Genomic DNA, 24333 nt, shown 5'->3' with positions numbered 1-24333 from the left:
AGATACTCCAGAATTGCAGGTACTGGGTGAGACTCTGCGTTCTCCGGAAGCCAGATCATCGCAGAAAGTACGGTCCCATCACTCAGAGTGATGGGCGTATGGTAAACGATGCGAATTGGTAGGAGCTGCATGCTGAATTGGTCTGATCTGTTCTCAACTTCAGTCATATTCTCTGGTGGCTCATGCAAAATACTTACAGATAATGTCAGTGGCGAAGAGGCTCACCTATATATAAAGCGAGTTCAATCTCAGCACTCTCTTGCACGAACTACAGGGTCGGAGTACAGAGGGCATGATTTCAACGCCAGCATCACAGGGTCAACAAGGACCGAGATGGCAGCGCACGAATCGCGCATTTAGTCATAGTTGAGATCACACGCGGGTCTGAGAAGCTGAAGACGAATTGGAGAGCCGCATCACAGGTATGTTGGAGTAATAGTTTGGCCGACGTTCCTAGACTGATAAGGTTACCCAGCCTACCCTCGAGACGGCTCATAAACGAGGAGAAACGCCGAAGTCATTCCCCACTTTCGGAACACCTCCACACTCCACTTTTACAAGGCCCACCAATCGCGACGAGGGACCGAGTGACCTATCTGGTATGCCGATGGTCCATCTCCACTCTCGCGCGATGGAAGCTTGCATCCATGTGCAATTTCTCCTGAAGTCGGCTACGCTCACTTCATGCAGAGGGTACCGCGCAACTTTAGTCGTTGGAATAACGTGATGGATGACAGACGATCATTGCCGAATTCTGATTCTTATCAACCAGTTGCAAGTCGAGGGCTTTAATTGCGAACAATGTCCCTGCATGTTGCCCAACGACCTTTCACCACCTCTCTGGAAATCCTGGAACAGAACGTACGATGTCGGGCTCCCGAGATCACGATCGTCCATGACAGTCAGATATCTGGTGACGACAAAGATGTCATACAATCCCAGGATGTCGATGTCGGCAGATGTCGAGTCTGTCGTCGAGAAGGGCCGACGCGCCGGCCTTTCTACAGCAAAGTCTCGGTATACTTGATGATGCTGTTCTCTGGTCTAGCATTGGGATCCGACGGCTACAACGCTGCTGTCATGAGTAATCTGAACCTTCTCCTGACGGTCATCTATCCCGATACTCTATCGAAAGACATGAAAGCACGACTTTCGAACGCTTTCTTAATCGGAATGATAGTTGGCATGGTCGGGTTCGGTGTCGTGGTAGATCAACTTGGGCGCAAGACTGGAGCGGTTCTTACCACTCTTATTCTTGTCTTCGGTATCGTGCTGAGCACTGGTGCAAGTGGAACGTCACCATTAGGCATGTTCTGGATGCTTGTAGTCGCTCGAGGCATTGCCGGTGTTGGTGCTGGAGGAGAGTACCCTGTGGCTGGTATGCGCTCATACTTTCCATAACTGTTAAACATTTGCTAATTCTGGTAGGTGCTGGTGCTTTGGAAGCATCCGATGAAGCAGGTCACTTCAGAAAGCGTCGAGGTTTTCTCTTCGCTATGGTAGCTGACCTTTCAGCTGGCTTAGGCTACTGCTTCGGCGCCCTGGTTCCTCTACTGCTCCTACTCTGTGTCAATCAAAGAGTCGACAAGTACCACATTGTCTGGAGAACAGCTCTTGCACTCGGTGCTATCCCTCCACTTTCCATCTTCTACTTCCGCATGCGCATGAAGGTCTCAACCGCTTATCGCAAGTCAGCGCTTCACAAACAAAGGACACCGTACGTACTGATTGTAAAGATGTACTATCGACGACTTTTTGGCGCTGCAATGGGCTGGTTCTTGTACAACTGGATCTCCATTCCCTTCGGCATCTTTGGAAGCACTATCGTGTCGCGCATGAACCCTGAAAACTCGCTGATCCAAAATTTGGGTTGGGGTGTCGTTCTGAATGCTTTCTACCTACCTGGTCCGTTTATTGGTGGTTATTTGTCGGACAGGATTGGCCGCAGAAAGACGCAGTGTGTGGGGTACACTCTCCAGGCTATTCTGGGCTTCGTTCTTGGTGGTGCTGGAGTGCAGATTCAGACAGTCTTCCCGTTGTTCATTGTGCTATACGGAATTTTCTTAACACTTGGGGAAGTTGGTCCAGGAAGGTAAGTCTACAACGATCCAGTCAAATTTTGGTTGCCACTAATTCTCCGCAGCACTGTCGTTATCACGGCTACTGAACCTTTCCCGACCTCAGTCCGCGGCCACACCATGGGCTTCATCTCAGCCTTCTCTAAAGCTGGAGCTGCGATTGGTACTGAAGTAAGCCTCTTCTTCATCGAACGAATGTCACACAATTCTTACACGAAATAGGTTTTCTCCGCTATCATGGCCTCATACTCAGATCCGAACAAGTCAAACCAGGTCGCATTTTTGGTGGGATCAGCTTTCGCTGTCCTAGGTGCCCTAAACGCCTGGTTCGTCCTTCAAGATGGATCAAAAGTCCTTGATAACGAGGACGAGATCTGGAAAGAATACCTGGTCAAAAATGGTTGGGATGCTAGCTGGGGTGACCAGGAGACTGAGGATCCAAAGCTCACTCGAAACCAAGAGCTTCTTCCGACATCTTGAGTGAGGAAAGCGTCAAGGCAGAGCTGTTGCTGAAGGTTAGAAAGGTGAGAGTGTAAGCGACTTCAGACACAGTGATGCGTGTAAAAAGCCGTGTTTCATAGCGTGGGGCCAAAGCGACAAAGTCTACGACCCCCAAGCAACACAATCGACGGTTAAACTCATCCAAAGCGACAAAAACGAAAGCGACACAAATTGCGAACGCACAAGTGTGACATTGAGCCCATCAACCACGCTGATATTGCACGGTCGATGACGATAGCGACAATTTGAACATAAAACACATAGTGCAAACCGCTGTTGATTATTATGATATGTTGTAACCGGAAATAAGAAACGCAATGTTAGATTCACAAGAAAATCTAAAAGCGGAAGACGTAGATGTATTTGGCAACCGAAGACTACCTGTACCCGAACGCGAGCACTTGAACGACCCGGCGGCTCAGCCCCAACCCCGCCTTTACCAAGACGCAAATGCTACCACGCCAACAGTCACTTTTTTACACAATCAACATCAAATTTGTCTCTGGCCTGACCTTAAAATGCCTTCCAAGCCATGCGCTCATCCTGACGTTCGTTTGAATGACGACCTGGGTTGTTGCCTGTCATGTGGTGAGATCGTCGACCCCGTCCAGGCATCAACGCAGGATTCAGGGCATACAACAACACCATCGGTCTCAGTCGAATCTCCACCAAGCAGCGCATACTACATGCATCAGGACCTTGAATTGTCAGTTGGACGAGAAATACATCTGATGCAATTGCTGCCCGGCAAATGAGCAGACCCTGTCCGATATTTAATCACAATTGAAAGGCTACAGGAGAGGCCAGAACCATACGAAGCCCTTCCATATACGTGGGCTACTGAAGACGGCGATGATAGCTGCACAGGTCGAGTTTATTGCGAGAACGCAACTATTGCAGTCACCAAGCCTCATTATAGTGTTGGTTTCACAACTGCCAACCACAACCGCGGCGATTGTGTTTTCGCAGTTGACGGCATACCTGAACCATTGCTGCTAAGGCCTCTTGGGAACGAAAAATATAGATTTATAGGTAGATGTTACCTCTGGGCTGCGCTAGAACTGGATTACTGGAATTTTGGCAGTCACTTGGGATTATGGCCGGATAGGCCTTACGACCTTGGACCTGAACAGACAAGGATGATCACACTGTGCTAAAGATTGCTCTTGTGCAACCAAACTTCCGAAGCATTTCAAAATAGCTAATAGATGTTATTGGTCTGCCGAAAGAGAAACGAGTGGGCTGTGATTAGCGCACAGTGCATGCGATGTTTGCAAAGTACATAAAGAGCATTTGCAGTATTATCGTATTCAAGATGTGTGCACCCCCCTCTAGCTCAGCCAAAGAAGGGGCAGAGACACCTCGTATGCTCCTATTGGTGAAAATCCTCGTGAAGGTCTAGAAAGTCGTCACCAGGGTCCGAGATCACGGTGCTATTCGTGCACTTCAAAAGCTGTATGACCTCATGTTACCAGTTCCAGCACTAGGCAGCGGTAATATTTCTGTACGCTCTGTGCCGATACGACATGAGTATATAGCCCTCAGCAGCATACCATAGGTACTTACCCGGGGTATGATAAACTTCTGGAGTAGCCCGAATGCATACGCAGCTACCACATTTCTTGAATAATCTTGTGTAATCTTGTGAATGTATACAGGCATAGTTTCCAGCTCTCCTTATCATGAAAAGCGGACAGAGATCATGCGTGCCCCGGGTGGCAGGTCTTCTCACCGGAAAGGGGCTGAGCCTGCGGCTCGTGTTTTTTAGACAGTTTGACCCCGCATCGTCAGCTCAACTTTCTACACGACCTCTTTTACCACCCTAACGTACGGAAAATATCAAATACAAAGGCCATGGATTTGGAGTCTTGCCTTCATAAGGATGTGCGCCAATTCGACAACATGCGATGCTGTATGGCTTGCGGTGAATCATTGCACCTATGGCAAGTCGCTCCACGGCCTCAAAATACAGAAAAGTTTTCAGATCCAGAGCTATGCAATGCCTCTTCCCGGTTGAGTCACGCATACAACGATCTGAGACTGACCACCGGAACATCCATTCGTCTGATTCTCCTCCAACCAGGCGATTTTCAAGATCCCTTATCGTGCATAATTGCCACCGTGGACCCTTATCGAGAGAACTACGACGCTATTTCGTACACGTGGGCCACGGAATCCGGACACGATCGAAAGACGGGACGTATACATTGTCCCGACGGTGCCATAGCTATCACAGAAAACTGTGAGGCGGCCCTGCGGACACTGCGACTGCCAATCGCCCCTCGGCAGTTATGGGTGGACGCCATATGCATCAACCAGTCCAATGTCGACGAGCGCAATCATCAGGTCGAATTGATGGAACAGATCTATCGCTTGGCTTCCACGGTACACATTTGCATACAGGACACGACTCATTCTTACACGGAGTGCATTGCCTGGCTAAATGGTCAAGGTGACTATTCGACAGAGATCGTAACACAGGCAGCAGAGCTATTTCGTCGTCGGTACTTCACGCGAGTCTGGATTATTCAGGAAATTACTTTAGCCAAGCAGGTCACTCTTCATGTCAATAGGGAAAGTGTTTTACTATCAGATTTGACTCTAAGGAGAGCGATTTCTATTTCCTTGGAATTCGATCTACAATCCGGTGTGCCTTTAATTTTGCGATCGATCCAAAACCCTTCCGGGAATATCGCAAAAAGCATTTTTAGATGTCTGAGACTATCGCTGGTTGCATCTTCGGCTGATATACGAGACAAAGTCTATGGCATAGTGAGCCTTCTGAAACCCGACATCCGAGGTCTAATTCCAGTCGACTATGACATGGATCACACGACAGTGTTCGGCAACGTGATAATGGCATGCATTGCTGAGCAAAGAGATCTTCGTATCCTTCAACTTGCCTCTTTGTCGACACAGGTCAACAACGCTGCTGATGCTTGTTGTTTTGGGATGCAAGAGCTCAAGAACTATGTTAGCAATCCGCTTGGTCCTTCCACATGCTGCTGGACGCGAAGAATTAAACTCCAACAGTTCGGTCTGAAATTTCAATCTTGCTGCAGGTGGGTACCTAAGGTCATGGTAGTAACAAAATTCTCTGCATTGCGGCCCAGGTATTTCTCGTATGATGCACGTTCCAAAGTATGGAAGATGTCAAGGAAACCTCTAAAACCTTCTCGAGCACGGAATACACCAATACCAATGATGTTTCTACAGTATTCCCGAGTACAAAAGATATCGAAGATGCCTCCAGCGCAACAGATTCTTCCACGTCTCCACGTTCGAGGACATTTAATCGACATATCACACGGATCCTCAAGCGACACAACTACATCAACTAGTGAAACGGTACAGCAAAGATTCGAGGATCTTGCGTTAGCAAGACATCCATGGTTAGCGGGAATTTTTCGTGAAGAAAAACTCCCGTGCATCGACGGCATTGATGGTTCCAAGAGCAGCAACCTCATAACAACAAACGAACAGGATTTACGAAGCTTTTTAAGTTATGCTCGATGCTGCAACAAGCCTGGTCCAGCCATCATGTTCCAATCCTACTATAGTGTCGGATTCTCTGATGTCAGACATCCAGCTGGAGACCACATATTCGCGATAGACAGTATACCCGAGCTGCTCATGCTCCGACAAGTAGAACCAAACGTGTTCAGAGTAGTGGGCACGTGTTACCTCTGGGCTGCGGTGGAGCTGGATTACTGGAAGCCTGGATCTAGGAAGGGACGATGGCCAGATCGACCATACGATCTCGGGAACAAGCAAACAAGGATGATTGAGATATATTGAGACCCGAAGGTTAAACATGTTCAACAAGATTTGGAATCAAAGGTCGCACATGTACCAATACATCTGGGCCCAAGATCTACTTGGCCGTCAATCAATGTTCTGAAAGACTTTTATAGGACCGATCTGCGGTCTAGTCAAAGTTTAACGTATTTTTATAACGCGTACTAAGAAGATGATATATTCAGGCAAGGAAGCGCACTGTCATCGCTCTAGACTAGTGAACTACCGAGGGAACATCCTTGTGAAGACGAAACATGTTCTCTGATGATTTATTTCAAAGAAGAAAGACTTCTCAGCTGTTGTTCTCCACACTGCAGTCTCGCGCGAAACGTTCTACACATTTTCAGGTGACATAGCCTCCTGCCATTCCGACAACATCTCATCAATAATCTGGTCCTCTTCTGCCGCCATCATCTCCTGCTCATGAGGCCCTGATCGTCCATATTCTCTAACGCGAACCCTCCAATTTTGCTTCGGATGTTGGAATTCCACGACAAATGGAGATCGGATCTCTTTACGCGTATCTTTACGTTTTGTTTGATTTCTCATCATCCTCTGGCTGATGCTACTAGGGCGAGGATTGCCAGGTGTATTTTCGGCTGGAATTGAAGGCACAGGGTGCCCAGTGTCATGAGAGTAGTCTTGTTGCGGTGAATTCTGGCTTGGGTGTCCCGGGCGGCGGCTGTCCGAGACATAATTGGCATGAATATCATGTGGCAGCGACTGTGAGTGCCGCTTTCTTTGGTTTGCTTGTGAAGACATAATGTTTGCTGCCGGAGTCACTAGAAAACTCCCGGGAGCTTGCGATGCTTGCCCTGGTGGTCTTATCATCCCCGGATTGGTACTACCACGATGTGGTGGAGGCCATCCGGTAGGCGGCGGTATTTTCAACTCGGTCTTCAGTATAACAGTAATATGTTCCGTCTCGCGACTATATCGACTCACTGCCCTCGTACGAACCCGCAGACCTGCCATTCGCCATTCCAGGTCAGGTTCCCAGCTTTGCAACGACCAATTTTGTTTTCTGACAAGCTCGGTAATTGCAAAACGCTTGTCTTCGGATGAGAGCTTATCGAGGATATCTTGTAGAAACGAGCGTTTGCTTGAGCCGCCGACACGACGGGCGTCCATGAACCTGGTTTCTAGGTAAAGCTCTTCATTTGAAAGGAACAACTGCGTAATAGTCGGGCTTTTCCAAGAATCTGTCGCCGGTTTAGGTCCGGGATTGGTAGTGTTTGGACCTTTTTGGATTCGCCATCCGGCGTAGCGAGGTTGGTAGTCTGTGATCATTCGCATCGGAAACCCACGAGACGGCGTCGGGGCAGGGATGAAGTGGGGCCCTATGCTGGCATTAGGGTCGTGAACTCCGTATGTTCGTACAGTAGACTTCGATGCTTCGTAAGGATACCCAGATTTGTCTGTGTCCTGAGGGTGATTGGCTGGCTTTCCGATCGCCTCCTGTGTTACATGCCCTTGAGCTTTCTTCATCTGAGTCGCCAGAGTCCTCAGATCTCTTAATAAATCAGCTATGACATCCCGGAATTCTTGGTCTGGTCTAGGAGGAGTCAGCCAATTGCTCATTTGATCGTGCAGGAAGTGCTTACTTTGTTGGTTTGATGCTCTGTTGAAACACTGACAGCCGGATCTGAAGGTTAATTTTCCTGTCCTGGATCTCCATACCTATCCACTTAAAACGCCCCGTCAGCTCTTTTATCTTGTCCGTTGTGAGTTCGGTTTTCTCCCGTTTTCCTTCTGTTATGATTGATTTGCCAGAGTCTTCCTTGATGGTCTCTAATATCTTTTCCGTTGATTGGAATGTAGTTTCGCAGTTCTTCACGTCTGCAAACAAGTTTCTAACAGCAGGATGCTTGAGAGAGAGGCTAACGTTCTTTTCTACCGTTCCCCGGACCAAATCCTGTATGTCGATTAAGATCGAAGAAGTCACACGTATACGATCTGCAAGACTTTTCATTATTTCGTCTAATTTGTCAAGTCTTGCCGCCTGCATTTCCATGGTTGCAGCGACAGATTTGCCTTTATCGACGGCAAGGACTATTTTTCCTTTCGGAATGTCAGCCTTCAAAAACACTATGCGGTAAGAGGGCATACCTATGATAATATTTCTATCTCCGATAACATGCCCAGTAGTCACACCATGGTTTCTGAGCGGACCATGGAAGGTTACATCTCCCCCTCTTATTCCATAAGATCTGTCGGTCCTGTGGATATGTTCTGAACCAGGAGGCATGACAGCGAGACTGTCGTGCAATGTACCATTGCGCGAGGTCTACCAGGAGTTGGGAGGACTGGCAATTTTGCAATCCATGTCTAGATCTAACGCAACTGTTCTAGCTGTCAAGCACAATATGGCATGGTTTCTATGACTGAAGGTAGCCACATGCGTCTGTCTCACAGATGATTAATCAGGAGGCCAAGAAGGCTGGCGGGGTAGTAAAAAACAGCAGCGCGTCGCAATTGAAGCTGAACAGAACGAGAATGGCAGTTCACTTCATCGTGCAGGTGGGGTGGCGTCCAATTTTGCGTGAATCAAGGCGAAACGTCATCCGCCATCTCGAGAAAGAAGCCTTAAAGGGCAAGACTATCCATGCCTCGTCGCATTTCCCTCTTACTTGCGTTCCCACGGATCCCGAAATCCAATCGGCCATGCCGAAGTCACAGATTCTCCAGGGCTGTTATGCTATCCATCAGACTGGAGCCGGCTCGCTAATGGCTGCGGCTGCTTACAGTATGCTCTCGTATGCAGTTTCTGCCACCTAACATATCTGGGCACGCAGCGTCTTCGACTCAACTATTGTGAAGTTGCAATCACTAGTCTGTGGTCATGGTTCCATCTTCCACTGCTTTCTTTGATTCCAGGAGGGATCGTATTGCTATTCCATTCTTTATGTCAAGTGCTTGGTGCTCATAATGCTCAAGCGCCAGCTGAGTCATCGCTAACCAGCGGGGAGGACAAGCCCGCAGGCACCGTAGAAGCAATTGTCATCATGCGCATATCGTACGGCATGGCTGCTCTCAGCGCGCCCTTTCTTCTGTTGGACAAGATCAGTTGGTATCGTGTTCTGTTGCGTATGCAGGCCCTGCATCCCTGTAGTCTCTTCATGCATGCAGGCGTTCACTTTCAGCTCTGTTCAGCTGACAGTTTGCCTTGGCACTGTGTGTAGCTGCGTCCGAATCTAGTCCGCATGGAAGTTTCCTGATGTGCCTAGATTATGATAAAAGCTGTTCGTAACTGCTCTTTTTTTCCACATCAGTCATCGACTCTCCGGCAGTATTATCACTCTCGAGATCAGCTACATTTCATCAGAACTTTCAATCGATAGTATCCTTCCTTTGTTTCTCTTGATTTCGCATAGACTTACACCAGGCTGAAAACATGTCGCCCATCTTGGACCTTAGTGACGTCTTGTTCAATCCCGATGCAGGAACAGTAACTGTAGAGTAAGTGACCCAATTCCACATCAACTTGAGTCCGGTGGCACTAACTTGACTTCTTTGTAGTATCGTCTTTGTCCATGGTCTGAACGGCGATCGCATCGAGACATGGACTTCTGCGGCTACTGACGAGGAACCTGAGAAAACCACTTGGCCAAAGGATCTACTTCCCAAAGCATGCCCAACCGCTCGAATCCTGTCCTTTGGTTACAACTCCGCCTTTGCCGACTTCTACCCCTGACAGGCTCAAAGAAGGAAGTCGCACTCGAAACAACCATCGATACTTTCTCAACCGCTCTACACACGCAACTAGCCAACTTGCGCCTCAAGACCGAGACGCTGATGATAGACCAATTATCTATGTCGCCCATAGTCTAGGAGGTCTCGTCGTTGCCAACGCGCTCTCAAAACCGCATGGCATCGACGAAGCAGCAGGGAAATTGAACGCCAACACCGTCGGCGTGATATTCATGGGCACTCCCTTCGAAGGCTCATCGATTGCCAAGTGGGGCTCTCTGGGCCTGAGGCTCTGGTCGCTCGTCAGCAAAACGGAGAAAGCGACCGTCAAAGATCTGGAGAAGCGTAGCTCGCGGCTGGCGACGATCAACGAAAACATGGCCAAGTACATCCAGACGCGAGACAGGGACCATTCACGGCGCCCGCTTGATGTAGTGTGCTGTTTCGAGGAGCGACCGACGCACATGGGCCCGAAGAAAGAAAAGGTTGTGGACAAGGAATCTGCTACATTGTGGTTGGGAGCCAAGGTTCTTTCCGTCCGTGCAACCCATTCCGCCATGGTCAAATATACCGACGAATCAGATAGCACATACATAACGATATCGGGCATCTTGTCTCAGTGGATCAAGAATCTCGTGGAGAAGGGTGACACGGTCAAGGAAGAAGTAAGTCGCACACATCTTCGTTCTTCTCAGAAGCGCGCATCTGACACTCTTCTGACGTCTTTCAGGATCCTCCTCATATCAGCTTGGGGGACGTCCATTTCGACCGTATTGATCAAAACTTCGGTGCGATTGCGGGCAATGTGATGGCTACCAAAGAGCACGGCATCGTAATGAATGGCGCGATGGTAAGTAATTCGTAGCTACGGAAAGGACACAGACGTTTGCTAAAGGCTTTGAAACAGATGCAGTTCGGTCCAGGCATGTCGCTTGCTGATTTAAAGGGTTCTAGAGATGGAAAACCGAGTGCGCGATAGGACGGGGGAATGGGGGTGCAGACAACAATACTATCCTTTGAAGGACTGCTTTAAAGCTTACTATCGGGATTGGTTGGGCTGGATGTACTCCCAGCACGAAGGCAATCGAATATTCCTGAACCAAACATCCTCTTCGGACTACATTCCATACTCATCTAATCTTATCGCGGCGTAAGACCTCACTTTCCGCTTTTCTCACACCAGGTCGTTGAGGCCGTGAAGCGCTGTCATACGATCCCTTTCATCCAAGGATGCCCAAGCAACTCCCCCGTAGTCATGCGATCCTCGGGTCTCCACTTCAACATGCACCTCATAAACTCCAAGAACTCTTCTTTCTCCCTCCCAGCCAGATTCTCCTCCGAGCTATCCAACGTCAAGCCTTCTGGTATTGGTATATCGGCGATCCAATTACCTGTTACACCTTTTGTCAGCTTTAGATGGTCTCTTGGAAGTATAAAGTCTTACCTTCATCATCGAAGAATTCTTTACTCCGCGATCCACGATTGAGAATATCTAGGGGCGGCGGACCGAGGACTGCAACGACTTCTGCAAGATGAGCTCTAGTCAAATATCTCTTCTTGATAGGATCGATACCGTAGAAGAGATGCTTGTCTTCGTAGAGGTCCCAAATCTGTGTACGTTGGTTAGCGACTATGTTCGCGCCAGACGGTAAAGCATAAAGGTTGCATACCATAGCCCCGACATTCCAAATATCAGCCGGATACCCCCATTCCGTCTGCAGCATGACCTCCGGACAGCGATAGACATCAGGTTGCGCGTCATGAACCTGAGGTTTGTCGCCACGAACTGCAGAGCCGAAGTCTCCAAGGACAATCCTCCCGTATTCCTTTGGTAATCCAAATTGACGTGTAGCGTAGATTGGCTTGCCGTCCACGACTTTTCGAGGCGAGGGAGAGGTCATCTCGACATCAACAAATGCTTTCAGAATGTCCTGATCCTCAATCTCTATAAGGATGTTGTCTGCCTTTATATCTGTATTCTTGTTAGCAGATATGGTGAGGAGATTACGTTAGTCTATACCTGTGTGTATGATCTTGGCTTCGGTGTGGAGATAATCGAGTGCGAGGAACACTTGCGACAGACCAGCTCTGAGCAGCTCTTCCGTGAAGCGATGCGCGGGGTTCCTATTCAAGAGATCCTTGAAACTATCCCACATTGGTTTCTGGACAAGGCATCGATGGTCCCCGCCCTGTCTGGGAATGGTGAACATGTCGAGGGCTGTCCTCACATGACTATGCCCCGGATGGGAAGCATTGCCTTTGCTCAAGATGTTGTACATATTGTGCTCGTCTTCACCCATCTCCTCTCTTGTGTAAACTTTCAGGGTTGTATACGCATGGCGACTGCGGTTTCATCAGTCAAACGAGCACAGATGCCTATTGCTGACTTACTTTAGACCACGGGCTAACCAAACAGTTGACGTAACACCAAAACCTAGCTTGCCTACTACCTGGTGCTTGGACTCGAAGACATCTCCTATGTTGACGGGGTAGTAGGCGCCCCTGCGGAACTCCTCAAGTTGCTCTTCCTCGAACAATACACCATTGCTGACGACTTCGAACCCCGATTTGGGGAATTTCAACGGAGGCCATGGCTGTTTGCGAAAGAGTGACTTTGCGAGTTTGAGCATGAATCAGTTTTCAACGAGTGTCTCACTGAGGCGAGTTAGGCTTGGCAGAGACGTTGTTCAGTGACAGATGGTGGTCCTCAAGATTAAAATTAGAATAGGCAAAGGTCAAAAGCTTACTAAGCGCTGAGCACATCTAGGCAGAAAGTCGTTTGTATTGAATTTTGTAATTTGGCCGTCAATCCATTGATCTGATCATGCACTACCCCTTCATCCCCTCCCTAACATTCCTATCCATACCCTGCAATGCCTCCCTCACACTCGGCGCAAAATGTTTCCTCAATATCTCCCCCTCCCAAACCGTGCCTGCAAACGCATTACTTCCCTCGACCTCTCCCTTCAGTGCATCAAACACACCATCGCCCCTTCTCTCCTCTGTATTCCACAGCGGCGCGACTTTCTTGCCGTGACTGCGCGTGATGCGATTAAGCAGTCCGAGCATGGCTGTACACGATTTCTCGGGGAGGTGCAGGGAGACGGTCATCAACTGCTTGGTGAAGGCTGCGACGCGCAGTGGTGGGACGGCGCGGAGTGAGGCGGCGGGAAGTAGAACGGAGGATAGGGAGCGGATGAGGAGGACGATTGTAGTTTGGACGTTAATTTTGTTGGGGAGGACCTGTGCTTCTGGCATGTTTGGGTCTGGGAGATGCAAGCTCTTTGAACTGAGTTCGATGTCTGTGTTGAGCGATACTGGATGCAGTGTTCGGTACAAGTGCGTGATGAAGAAGCTCAGATCGAGTCTTTGGCTTGATGCAAACTTGGCCGCGTCCTGGCCTTCGAGGAGAGCAAAGGCGGTGATAACGCAGAGGAGAGATTCGCGCGTAAGGTTGCGTTCCGGAGCTTCGTTCTCATCATCGTCATCTGAGGCGTCCTCGTCTTCATCGTCTGAGACGGCCGCTGCGGCAGAGACTTCAGCCGTGGTAATGATATCGCGCAATGCTTCAAGGATATCGCCGAAGAAATCCTGATTGATGAGGTGGGCGTAGCGTGCTAGGCCTTCGAGAACGGCACCCATGAGTCTTGGTGAGCGGGCTTTGAGGATGCGGAAATAGGCTACGAAGACCATCTTGAGGGTTTCGGCCTGCATCCTGTCACGCTCTTCATGGCTGACAGCTGCATCTGCCTCTTTGAACTCCTTCTCGATAGCTTTCTTCTCCTTGAGGTCTTTCCGCAACCGCTTAGTCCGGAACTCACGCTTTTGCTTCATCTTCTTGTTGCTTATGGGCAGGTCGTCGGACTTGTCGATGGCGTTGTAAGAGGCCTTGTGTGCGAATTCGGAGAGTAGACGGAGGTGGAGGAAGGTGTTGAGCACGCTCTCGTCGAAGTGGTAGTTCTTGCCCTTCATCATCTTGGTCAACATGGTGACGGCTTCCAGCGAGACATTGCCTTCCTCGTCGTTTTCGAATAATTGCTCCAGCGCTTCTCTGCATCGCACAAAGTCAGCATCAGCGCGTCTCGTGCTGAGCTTGCCGATGAGTATCTTCAGCAGCTCTCCACGGAAGTTGAAGTGTGGTACGGAAGTGATCAGGTTGCATGCACAGCTGACCGCGACGGATGCCAAGCTCGCGTTCTGCTCATTCTTCACCCCACTAGACTTTGCCAGCTTGCCAAGATGATTGACATAGTCCTGATATCCTGTGACAAGTCTCTGTTCGAATGTGCGCAGCTTCTTGACCTCCTTCGAAATCTTCTCGCCCATGGCCTCCTCTGACAGTGGCCGTATCCTGTACCCAGGGATCAGGTCTTTGAAAATGGTCAACTGCGTAGCTAATGCCAGCTTCTTGACTGTAAAGTTCTCCGAGTCCGCAATCGCTGCCAATGTCTTGAGCGCGTGGATGTGCTCTTCCGGGTCTTCGTTGACCAAGCTAGCTATGCGCGCAAGCTCTTCCTTCGCCTCGAGTATTTGTTGCCGCGCAGGTATCTTGGGCTTTTGTTCCTCCACTACCTCTTCTTGCGGTTCCTCCTCTTCCGCGTCGTCACCAGACCCCAAGAAGCTGTCTGAGTCTGATTCCTCTTTGACATCGGCCGTCGCAGCCGGCGCAACCCATCCTTCCACGGTCCTGACAGGCAATCTCTTGTTCTCCTTCTTCTTGTTCAGCTTGCGCGGCCTGTTCTCATAGTCCTGCTCCAGATCCCACTTGGCTGCATTATTCAGAAAGCTCTGTTTCTTATTCTCCTTCGCAGTAATTGGATATGCGCCGTCCTCAGGCGGACTGAGTCGTCTTCTCTTAGCGGCAGGGACGCGAGACATGGTTTCGTTGTCGTAAATGTGTCGTGTGGATGTTGTCTGTGGTCGCGAAAGAAAGCTACAAGAAATTTTGGTGGAGCTCGGTGAAAGCGGTGGCAGAACCTCCGACGCTTCTCCACTGAAAAAGTTCCCGCGACGTGCAACTTCTTTGCGACCGCGCAACCAACAACTCACACACTTTCACACTCGACACAATGCGGCCACTCACAGAACCCGAGACGAAGACACTCTTCGAGAAGCTTGCAACATACTGCGGAAAGGGCATATCCAACCTGATTGCCGACCCCTCAGGCGGAAACGACCGCAACGTCTTCCGCGTGCAGGTAAGACCTTCATCCTCCTCCTCTTCCAACTGTACTCTCATACTCACAATCGCACAGGGCTCAAGAGTCTACTACGTCCGCGAATCGCTCGCCAACCTCGCCACCTCCGTCGCGCGCGACCAACTCCTCTCGCTGGGCCTGTGTCTCGGAAAATTCACCAAAACCGGGAAATTCCGGCTGCACATCACCGCGCTGTCGATAATCGCGCCGCACGCGCGCTACAAGGTGTGGGTCAAGGCAAACGGCGAGATGCCGTTCTTGTACGGCGGCAATGTACTGAAAGCGCATGTGGGACGGTGGAGCGAGGATTGCCCGGAACATCAAGGTGTGGTGGTGCTGAGTATGAACGACACGCCGCTGGGCTTTGGCGTGAGTGCGAAGAGTACGGCCGAGGCGAGGAAACTGGATCCTACGGGCATTGTGACGTTTAGGCAGGCGGATGTGGGCGAGTACTTGAGGGAGGAAGATACGCTGTTTACGACTTGAAGAGACTGAGCGTCATGGTGGAAAACGTCTTTGAAGTAAGGACTCTCATTGGATTATTGATGCGAGTGCAGCTACGGGTGCAGAGTGGGCCGTATGGAAAGACAAGGCCATACACTGCTGCGTACGAGAAGAGCCAACGAAGATTTATGCATTGCGAAAGGCAGCACATAAGAAGCTATGTAAAGGCTTTGCGAGCAGACTAGTTCTGCTGCATCAAACCAAAAGAATAGATACCCGAATCAAAATCAGCACAACTCAGAATCTCACAATCTCATAATCCACTTGTTGAAAAAGACCTTTCATGTGATGCTTCCACTCTTCTCTAGCCTTCAGTTGGCTATGATGTCCAAAAAGCTCTTGCTTTTCGATAATACATATTGTACAAATGAGCTTTTACGCTGCCGATTGCTCGGCGTGGGTATCAGTCTTGTTCTTCATCCTCCCAATGCGAAATGCAGACTGCGATAGACAAAACCGACACAGATCACTCGCCCAGCTTCTCCAGCAACTTCCTTCTCCTCCTCTCAACAAGCTCATTGTTGACCTCTTCGAGCGTCGGCACCCTCCACCTAACCCCGTCGCCCGCATCACCAGGCAACTCGACCCACTCCTTCTGACCCTTGCTCTCGCCCAGATCATCTCCAAGCTGCATGAAATCATCCCACGCCTCCTTCTCCTTCGCCTTCTCATACGCCAGCAGCGTGCCATCCTCCTCATCCAAATTATACCCATAGTACCCCGCATCCACCCTCTGCCTCAACTCGCTCCTCTTTTCCCTGCCCTGCTTTATCGCATCGTCATCCTCAGGCCTCTGCTGTCTTTCAAACAGCTCTTTCACGCCCGGCAGCTCCTTCGCGCGCCCAAAATACCTATACCCCTTACCACCCCCCGGCACCTCTTTACCATCCTCATCCAACACTCGTCCTCCGCGCATATAGTTTGGCCCGCCCTGGTTCCGTATCTGGCTCTCCCACATGTGTTTCTCGCGCATAAGCTTGTTGATTTCGTCATTGAGGTCGCGGATCTGGTAGTCGGACAGCGCCTCGTCTTGGATCTTGGTCACCTTGCGGCTGATCTCTTTGAGCACCTGGCCGCGCCATTTCTCGCACACGGGGATCGACGTCACGGATGTTATGAGTTTGGGGCGTCGTGTGCGCGAGATGTCGATGATGCCGGCTTCGGCGGCTTGTGCGGCGCGGAAGCGGAAGAGCATCGAGTGCGCCTTTTCCGAGTTACGCGCCATGATTGCGGTTGTGTTGGGGTGTTGTGGGGATGTGGTTTTGAGGTGAAGGCGCTGTTGCGCAAGGTCGCGACGCTGGTTTGGTGTCGTGTGCTGTGTTGCGTGGGTTGCGCTCGTCTATAATATCGTCGGAATTAAACTGAAAGCTGCCCGCAGTCGCAGAAGAGAAGAAGTCGACGGTGATATGAAATGCGCGCACGGCGGTGGCGGTGTGGTTGAGGAGGGGAGCAGATGGAAGGCCGACGCGTTCTGGAAAGTTTGGTGTTTCGACGCCTTTCTGCCACCGCCTCTTGGCGTTCACCTTGTTTGCATGGGGCTTCCCGCTTTCGGAAACTTTGCCTGCATGCATGTTACCTGTGCAAATCAGGGGCGGGAAATTGCTCATCCAAGGATAGATTCTAACTGTCTTCCAAAAATGAATTTTTGACTCCTCGTCGTTTCAATAATATTACGAAGTATCGAGGTAACGATCGAATTGCCACCCCAGATTGTCCAGTCGATTAACGAGAGCAAGCGTGCAAGGCATAGACAGCGTGGAACATCATGTAGAGTAAAAATGTGGAGATGTTGTAGAGCGTAACGCGTAGAGATTAGTGAAGATGCTCGTATGCGAATGTAAGGCAGCGCCAACCAAGTGCCCACTTCTGGAGTACGACCTCTGCACTTACACAATATCAACATAAAATCCAACCCTAATCCAACCACTGTCTATCCAAGCCCTCCAAGAATTCAGCATCCACATTAACAAAGCTCCTCCAAAAGTCCACCTCAAGTCTCCATGGCTTCGTCTGAACAGCCCACGTCACACCCCCACTCAACAACCTGCAATCCGCCTGATCCCTCCCCATGACCCTCACTAAATCTTTACATACGATGATCTGCAAGCCGAAGATATTCTTCCACGGTTCTAATCTCAAGCTCAACTGATGGTGAATGCTCCACTCACTATACGGCATATCCTTGGGCACAAACTTGAACTCCCACGCGCGGCCTCGGTCATCTAGGAACGCGCACGTCGCCCTTTGATCGATACTCAGCATGAGTGGGTAGAAGTGCGGGGCGGACCAGAGTCTAAGGACAGAGAATCTCGCGTCGGGATTGGATGAGGCGAATAATCCAATCCTCTTGATGATGAAGTCGCGGTCGAGGGAGGTGGGGTCTTTGAGGTGGCTGACGATGTTGGAGGGCGGGATACCGATGCGGTAGTCGAGGTAGAGATCGGGAGAGCGGGAGGGCTCAGTGCCGGCGATTGTGATGCCGGCGACGCTGCCGTCGTAGGAGGAGCAGATTACGCCAGCGCGGAAGACTGGTAGAGATGAAAAGTTAGTGTGGATATTGAGTGTGGGTGTGGGGGAAGAGCGTGGACTTACGCCGTATGATTACAGGACGGATAGCTTTTCGCCATTCAATGGGAAAGATGTCATCCACAGAGTCTCCAGAGCTGCGCTTGTTATCTTTAAGCAACCTATCCTAGGGTTTCCAGAACTCCGCTGGCATGATTTTGTTGCTCTTATGTGTTCGACAATCTGGGACTTGTTTTGCTCTCTCCTCTTGATTCAGCAGAAGAGAGTCTTTGAACATGCTGCCCACTGTGTGAGCTTTGAAATTGTCCGTTTCGAAGAAAAGTGCAATCGCTGCGTATGCTTTGAATGCATCGTCAACGGTCGGCGCTCTTCTCGGAAGCAGTCCACCATCTACATGAACTTGGCCAGCTCGAACGGCCCGGGGTCGAGGCCACTTTGCATGACCATTTGGTCCATGGTAGCTACCATCAGCATCAATTCTCCGTATCGCTTTATCGTACCTGGTTCCTGATCGGCTTGATGCCAGTAGTTCTTGAAGACTACGATTTCGTCAGTTTCTGGAAGTGGGAGTGTAATATGCAGATCAAATACCTATGCTCTTCTGGCGGTCGATGTGCCGCATGAAGTCAGCATGCATGGCCATGTCATTGCTAACATACTCCTTCAAGCGGCGGAATGCATTGCGCATAGCATGCATGAGGTTTGCAGCGTCCTTCCCGACTAAATCAGGGATTTGTTTCGCGCCGGGTGGATCCCAAAGAATGGGTAGGTAATAAACAGGTTCCCGGATCTTGGATTTCTTCATCTGAGCAGACAAAATTTCAATAGTGTTATCGATGGCCTCCTGCTCCTCAGCTATGATGAACTGGGCCCCACAATCGAGGATTCATCATCTATGTCCCAGTCAGAGTCTCCATCGTCATCCTCTAGTGCCGCAAGCTGTTCTCCATCGAGCTCCGAGTCAGTATACATCTCAAACTCATTATCGTCCATGGGCTCATTTTCCATGTCGAGATCATTGGCGAATTTGCGAATATCGATAGAGCCACCCTGTTCGAAGATTTTCTTGGCGCTTGGATCGTTGCGGAAGAGATTGTCCACCATCTCGCCATCAGCCCCTTGTGGAAACAGCAGGCCATCCACAAGCTCGTCTGCTTTGATGTAAACGTAGCTAACTAAAAAGCCTTCCATCGTTTCTCCGCCAGTTGGACTCCAACCAATCGCCTCTACTGTTCTGCCAAGGCCGTTCCACATGCTTTCAACTTCCTCGCCTGGTTTGATGCTGCGCACATGCTCAGTCTCAGGGTCTCGCGTGACGGTCTGTAATATCTGCCGAGTTGCCGAGAACTTGTCTTTCAATTCATAAACACGCAGAGCACATTCGAGAGTCTATGGCAATTAGCTGGAAAAGTGGTCCCCAGCATGATGAGGTCGCTTACCCCTTCAAATTTTCTCTGCATAATACCAAACGGCCGACCAGGGTCTGAAATCCCAAATGTAAACATCGTTATACTCGACGAAGCCAAAATGCCACTTTCTGGCAATGTCCTGGCGTAGCATACATCAGTGTTTGTGTAGCTTACAATCTGCTCAAAGAAAGTAGGTCTAATCTCACTTATAACGTTAAAATAATAATAATTAGCTCGTCCCGACCCACTATTTTCGCGAAATCTCCCAAGATCCTCCTGTGACCAGTTTTACGATCACGCACCAAAAATCAAAGCCCTCCTTCCTAACATCTAAACATTGCAAGGCTACATGCATTAATTCGCCTCAATAGTAAGTTAACTTATAGATTACCTCAAGACACGAAAAAGTCCAAAAACATACAACAGCGGGGATTCGCCAGTGGTCACCCACCTGACTACTAATCCGCCGGTGCGCTGCTTAAATATGGCTGAGCGGACGGGAAGCCTTGTATTCAACGCCCTATGGTCGTATGTGAAAATAAAGTTTCTGTGCATGCAATATATTGCTAGACACGTCCCGAGAGATATCGGAGAAAGCGTAGACTGATAGGATCATCTCGCTTGATGCGGCAGCAGATGAATTTCCGGAATTTAACGATTGAATGAGATCGTCGCTCCGTCCCGTGGCTGCCAGTCTGGAAATATTGTGTCACTCTTTCCGCCTTATCCCCAGTAACGTAGGGAATAAAACCGAGCTGTAATAGTTGCTGGCGAGCTGCATCACCGATAAACTTCGTTCACTTTGGTGCCGGGAAGTAGTGATACAGCCAGAGAATGTTAACCTCGTAAACTTCGTTCCAGTTCCAGCATAACTCCACAGCATCAAAGAGATCGGAGTCTTTGGTCTGTTATTTGTCTGGAACATCACCTCGATGCTTCCGTAAGAGCCTGTGTTCTTTCGTTACATACTTGTCGTCGCCGAAATCGTCCACGTCGTCCATAGTATTTAGCTCCTCTTCTGCCACGCCATCCCTCTCACGGGTGAAATCGGTACAAGCGTCACGCACATCTTGGAGACCAGGCTGTTCAAGTTTCAAGCACAGGTCTCTGAGATGCTCTCGGATCACCTCTGGGCGGTGGAGGAAATCCTTAATGCTGTCTGTTTCTAGAGCAGCCGGCACCAAGGTGGCTTGAGAGAGCAGCAACCGACAGAAAAGGAAATTCTTGATCTCTCCCACCTCATCCAACACCTTCTCAACCTCTTCGTCGGGTAATGCAGGTGTCTTGGCGTCGATACCTATAGGACCATTGCCGTTCGTGTACCAGCTCTTAGCCCGCTCAAACTTGACCGGATTACGCAGGCGTTCGCGCATCTGTTGCCTGATCTCCATTTCGATGATGTTTGAACCCCGTCCATCGGCAGTCTGTATTGTTAGGTCTGCCACTTTCTTGACTTCCGCACATACGCAGTTGCTGAGCGTTTCAGCACGAGCGACGAAATCAGCAGAGACCAAGCATGAAACAATGGACTACATCGGCACAAGCAACCACCTACTCGGACTTCAGCAGATGTCTGACTCAGATTGTTCGAGCATGGGCGAAGTGATTGGTACCAGATTATTGATCATGGCATATTAATACAAAATCCTTACCGCTTTCAGTTGTCTGGGGTTCAATCATCTGGTCAATCGATCGGCCCATCTTTTCGGCAAACTATCACTATAAGTAGACCACTTTCCGAGCTATCGTTGCCACTGATTCACAGACTGCCTTTATAATGCTGTTCATTTCCACCTGAGAATGTAGCCAAGATGATGGTCTCAAAGTTTTGCGAAGACAACGCACTTTCTAGGTATAGCTTCAGAAATCTGTTAGTGGACTACCCAACAAGATGTCAATGTATCGCCAGTAAACTACCCATATATCATTTGCATCTTCCGATGAACCTGCCCAAAATCTACCTCATATTAACTCGCTAAAGGCAGTAAAACCAGATGTGATGTACTAAGTGTGAAGCGTAAGTTAAGCTAGAAGACAGGCTGCTTGTAGGTTGCCGAGTGATTGTTGTTTGTAATCAAAGTTTGAAACCAGCCAAGGCCGAGCTGAAGCGATCCACGATGGACTACCCTACCTGGTTTTGGTGTGATATGGAAGCTGATCACTCCGAACCGGCCGGTTGCAGTTTTTTTACAAGTTTGTTGAAATATGGCTAACCACACGCGGAATAAACTTCTTGTTGCCATGATATAGGGAAGTTCACTAATCGGCGCCCGTCGCATCCATACGTAGCAAGGTTTCCACTTCACCCATAGCGTAACTACAGACTTGTTGATGACGCAACAGATATAAGTGCGCTTCGTCCTTATGATGGGTCTGTGGTGCACAGTCATGAGTAATATGTATGACCACTAAAATCATGCACATGGGGACAATTCATCCAGGCAGGCTGCTTCCATAGATTGATAAGTAAGCTTATACGTTGGATATTTTATCGGCTGCCCCAGGAGGGTAGAATGATAAACTCGATCATTCAGTTCCGGCCGTGATTGTTACGTGTGGGCTGCTTGCGGAAGAAGATAACAAAGACGCGATACACACTGAAGATAGCTGACGACATACATATGTTTATATTTGAAGGACTGTACGAGCTACTGCCTAATTTGGGCATATTGAGATAAGGATAGGACACGCTACCCGGGTGCATCTCGCTTGCATCATACCGTATTCTTTGTAGATACGAGCCGCTTCCTACATGCTGCTTGCAGACGTTACTTCACTCCCGACCTTATAACTGATAGAAGAATAAAAAATGACGGCTCCTTGCACGATATAATCTTCGTGTCTAACAATTTGCACTATCACTGATATCCTTCTCATTTCGCGACATGGCGCTTGAAAATTTGGCAGATCAACTGACTTCTTTACGTCTTTCAACTGACGAATACCTTGCTTACAATCCAAGCGGGGATAAATCATGGCTTTCGCAAAAGCTGGATGATATCCCTAGGTACCTGTTTAGGGTATATACTCCGAGGTCCTGTGGTTCGACCAACACGTCATGGACCAAATCTAAGAACGCCAGGTATGGCACTCCGTCTAGTAGACTAGATGTTTTCGCTAGGAGTGATAAGGAAGTGGCTGCTATGCTCTATAGGCATCTCATGTGGAAGGAAGGCGACGACAACTTTGTTTCCTGGACGAGCTCGCCGACCTTTGCCCTGGTGTATATATTCCACTTGCACGCCAATTCAAGAGATAAATCTGAGTTCGTGGACATTCAATTCTGCATTACCGACACTACATGCCTTCCCAGGGGTATCTTTCTTCAAGACCTCGACCTCATCCGTGCTTACAGCCCCTTCGACGCCGAGTTAGTCGAGGTGGAGAAGCTGCGGACGCAGAAACAAGGTGGAAGATTTTACTTTGGGGAGTATCTGTCGCAGGGCGCATTAAAAATCGAAGGCAAATGCGATATCGTGTCAGCCTCCGCATTGATCGGTCAGGGTCTGTTTGACTTGCAGCCTATTCTCAAGGAGTTTGCTAGATGGCCGAAGAGTTTCAAACCACCTTGGGCATATCCAGTGCTTAATCTCCGCGATGATATTTACCGAAACGCAGTCAGGACTAGTATCGCAGATGTTCTCAAAGCAGTTACTAGTATCAAACAGCTCTTTGGTTCCCGATGGCGTTTGCCTGTGGCGATCAACCTTGTTGCCTCGTTTTCTTATGGAGAACAAGATTCTTGTGTCTCAAAATTCTTCAATGAGAGTCATTTTACAGGTTTGCTCCCTTTTCTGGTAGCTCGAAAGATGCTGATCAGAGCAGACGAGGACAGAAATGAATGCTGCCCTTCGAAGACAAAGATTATAGCTCATAGTAGTTTACCAGAGGTGCAGCAAGTGGGTGACCTCATGCAAAGCGTTTATACGGAGTTTTGCCTACTGAAAATGAAGAGTCAGTCAACATACAGGAGCATTCAGATCCAGAGTTAGCACTAACCTTGGACCTTCTAACAGATTACACTACAGAAGCCGCAATCAGACTACGCTCTGCCATAGTATGGCGTACAGCGCTTGGGGATATAGCATCTGTGGATCAAGATCAGACGGTAGATTCGACTTGGACTGCTCTATCGAGCCAACTGGACACGTTAAAAATCCTCTGCAACATTCTATCTCGACCAGAAATGTAATAGAAGATTTAAATCGAAGATCTGGTCCAAGAAGCTTACGAATTAGACACCTGTACGTTGGTACCCGATAAAAAGAATAGTTCTCTGTCAATCGACGTAAACGCGTCTTCTTCTGCGAGTGTGCGACTTCGATGATGACGCTCAGGTATTGACGTCCTCAGACCTAAATGATGAGTTCAGCTTGCACCTACAGTCTTATCAACTGTGATGTTAAACGCGTTACTCTCGTAGTGTCCAGTGGTGGCGGTAAAAGTGTCCATTATATCAAGTTTTGCTCCGTTATGTCAGACATAGTGTCTAAGACCTAAGCATTATCAAAGAGGTAGAAGTTATGTAGTTGATTATCTGTTAAATGATAAGGAACTGCACCAGCTCTAGCCTGAATCTTCCATGGAGGAACATAAACAAACTTGTAAACACACTTAGATTCAGTAGAA

The 24333-nt window shown here is 49.1% G+C and overlaps 11 protein-coding genes across 11 annotated transcripts; 4 read left to right on the top strand and 7 right to left on the bottom strand.

Moving 5' to 3' along the window:
- Window positions 1–1029: 1029 nt before the first annotated feature.
- On the top strand, window positions 1030–2558 carry SNOG_16417 (hypothetical protein; the record flags this gene model as incomplete). Its single annotated transcript, XM_001806481.1, has 4 exons — window positions 1030–1378; window positions 1429–2092; window positions 2144–2249; window positions 2301–2558. The coding sequence occupies 4 exons, from the start codon at window positions 1030–1032 to the stop codon at window positions 2556–2558; spliced, it is 1377 nt and encodes a 458-aa protein (XP_001806533.1).
- Window positions 2559–2896: 338 nt separating this feature from the next.
- SNOG_16416 (hypothetical protein) lies at window positions 2897–3334 on the top strand (the record flags this gene model as incomplete). The annotated part of the gene is made up of 2 exons (XM_001806480.1): window positions 2897–3046; window positions 3110–3334. The coding sequence occupies 2 exons, from the start codon at window positions 2897–2899 to the stop codon at window positions 3332–3334; spliced, it is 375 nt and encodes a 124-aa protein (XP_001806532.1).
- A 617-nt stretch (window positions 3335–3951) lies between these two features.
- SNOG_16415 (hypothetical protein) lies at window positions 3952–4241 on the bottom strand (the record flags this gene model as incomplete). The annotated part of the gene is made up of 2 exons (XM_001806479.1): window positions 3952–4032; window positions 4146–4241. 2 exons carry the CDS (start codon window positions 4239–4241, stop codon window positions 3952–3954), a joined length of 177 nt encoding a protein of 58 aa, XP_001806531.1.
- A 2469-nt stretch (window positions 4242–6710) lies between these two features.
- On the bottom strand, window positions 6711–8055 carry SNOG_16414 (hypothetical protein; the record flags this gene model as incomplete). The annotated part of the gene is made up of 3 exons (XM_001806478.1): window positions 6711–7274; window positions 7323–7932; window positions 7982–8055. The coding sequence occupies 3 exons, from the start codon at window positions 8053–8055 to the stop codon at window positions 6711–6713; spliced, it is 1248 nt and encodes a 415-aa protein (XP_001806530.1).
- A 1716-nt stretch (window positions 8056–9771) lies between these two features.
- SNOG_16413 (hypothetical protein) lies at window positions 9772–11221 on the top strand (the record flags this gene model as incomplete). Its single annotated transcript, XM_001806477.1, has 5 exons — window positions 9772–9836; window positions 9897–10028; window positions 10144–10732; window positions 10798–10917; window positions 11090–11221. 5 exons carry the CDS (start codon window positions 9772–9774, stop codon window positions 11219–11221), a joined length of 1038 nt encoding a protein of 345 aa, XP_001806529.1.
- A 258-nt stretch (window positions 11222–11479) lies between these two features.
- Window positions 11480–14945, bottom strand: SNOG_16412 (hypothetical protein; the record flags this gene model as incomplete). The annotated part of the gene is made up of 5 exons (XM_001806476.1): window positions 11480–11677; window positions 11738–12039; window positions 12088–12374; window positions 12459–12621; window positions 12935–14945. The coding sequence occupies 5 exons, from the start codon at window positions 14943–14945 to the stop codon at window positions 11480–11482; spliced, it is 2961 nt and encodes a 986-aa protein (XP_001806528.1).
- A 191-nt stretch (window positions 14946–15136) lies between these two features.
- SNOG_16411 (hypothetical protein) lies at window positions 15137–15751 on the top strand (the record flags this gene model as incomplete). Its single annotated transcript, XM_001806475.1, has 2 exons — window positions 15137–15265; window positions 15323–15751. 2 exons carry the CDS (start codon window positions 15137–15139, stop codon window positions 15749–15751), a joined length of 558 nt encoding a protein of 185 aa, XP_001806527.1.
- Window positions 15752–16235: 484 nt separating this feature from the next.
- Window positions 16236–17340, bottom strand: SNOG_16410 (hypothetical protein; the record flags this gene model as incomplete). The annotated part of the gene is made up of 2 exons (XM_001806474.1): window positions 16236–17084; window positions 17191–17340. The coding sequence occupies 2 exons, from the start codon at window positions 17338–17340 to the stop codon at window positions 16236–16238; spliced, it is 999 nt and encodes a 332-aa protein (XP_001806526.1).
- A 419-nt stretch (window positions 17341–17759) lies between these two features.
- SNOG_16409 (hypothetical protein) lies at window positions 17760–19755 on the bottom strand (the record flags this gene model as incomplete). The annotated part of the gene is made up of 7 exons (XM_001806473.1): window positions 17760–17813; window positions 17864–18297; window positions 18362–18456; window positions 18690–18852; window positions 18887–19139; window positions 19172–19615; window positions 19735–19755. The coding sequence occupies 7 exons, from the start codon at window positions 19753–19755 to the stop codon at window positions 17760–17762; spliced, it is 1464 nt and encodes a 487-aa protein (XP_001806525.1).
- Window positions 19756–20612: 857 nt separating this feature from the next.
- Window positions 20613–21095, bottom strand: SNOG_16406 (hypothetical protein; the record flags this gene model as incomplete). The annotated part of the gene is made up of 1 exon (XM_001806472.1): window positions 20613–21095. The coding sequence occupies one exon, from the start codon at window positions 21093–21095 to the stop codon at window positions 20613–20615; it is 483 nt and encodes a 160-aa protein (XP_001806524.1).
- Window positions 21096–24037: 2942 nt separating this feature from the next.
- On the bottom strand, window positions 24038–24156 carry SNOG_16405 (hypothetical protein; the record flags this gene model as incomplete). The annotated part of the gene is made up of 2 exons (XM_001806471.1): window positions 24038–24076; window positions 24100–24156. The coding sequence occupies 2 exons, from the start codon at window positions 24154–24156 to the stop codon at window positions 24038–24040; spliced, it is 96 nt and encodes a 31-aa protein (XP_001806523.1).
- Window positions 24157–24333: the final 177 nt, after the last annotated feature.

This window comes from Parastagonospora nodorum (assembly GCF_000146915.1).
Source record: "Parastagonospora nodorum SN15 chromosome Unknown scaffold_47, whole genome shotgun sequence".
NCBI lineage: Eukaryota > Fungi > Ascomycota > Dothideomycetes > Pleosporales > Phaeosphaeriaceae > Parastagonospora > Parastagonospora nodorum.
This window is presented reverse-complemented; position numbering and strand designations above follow the sequence as displayed.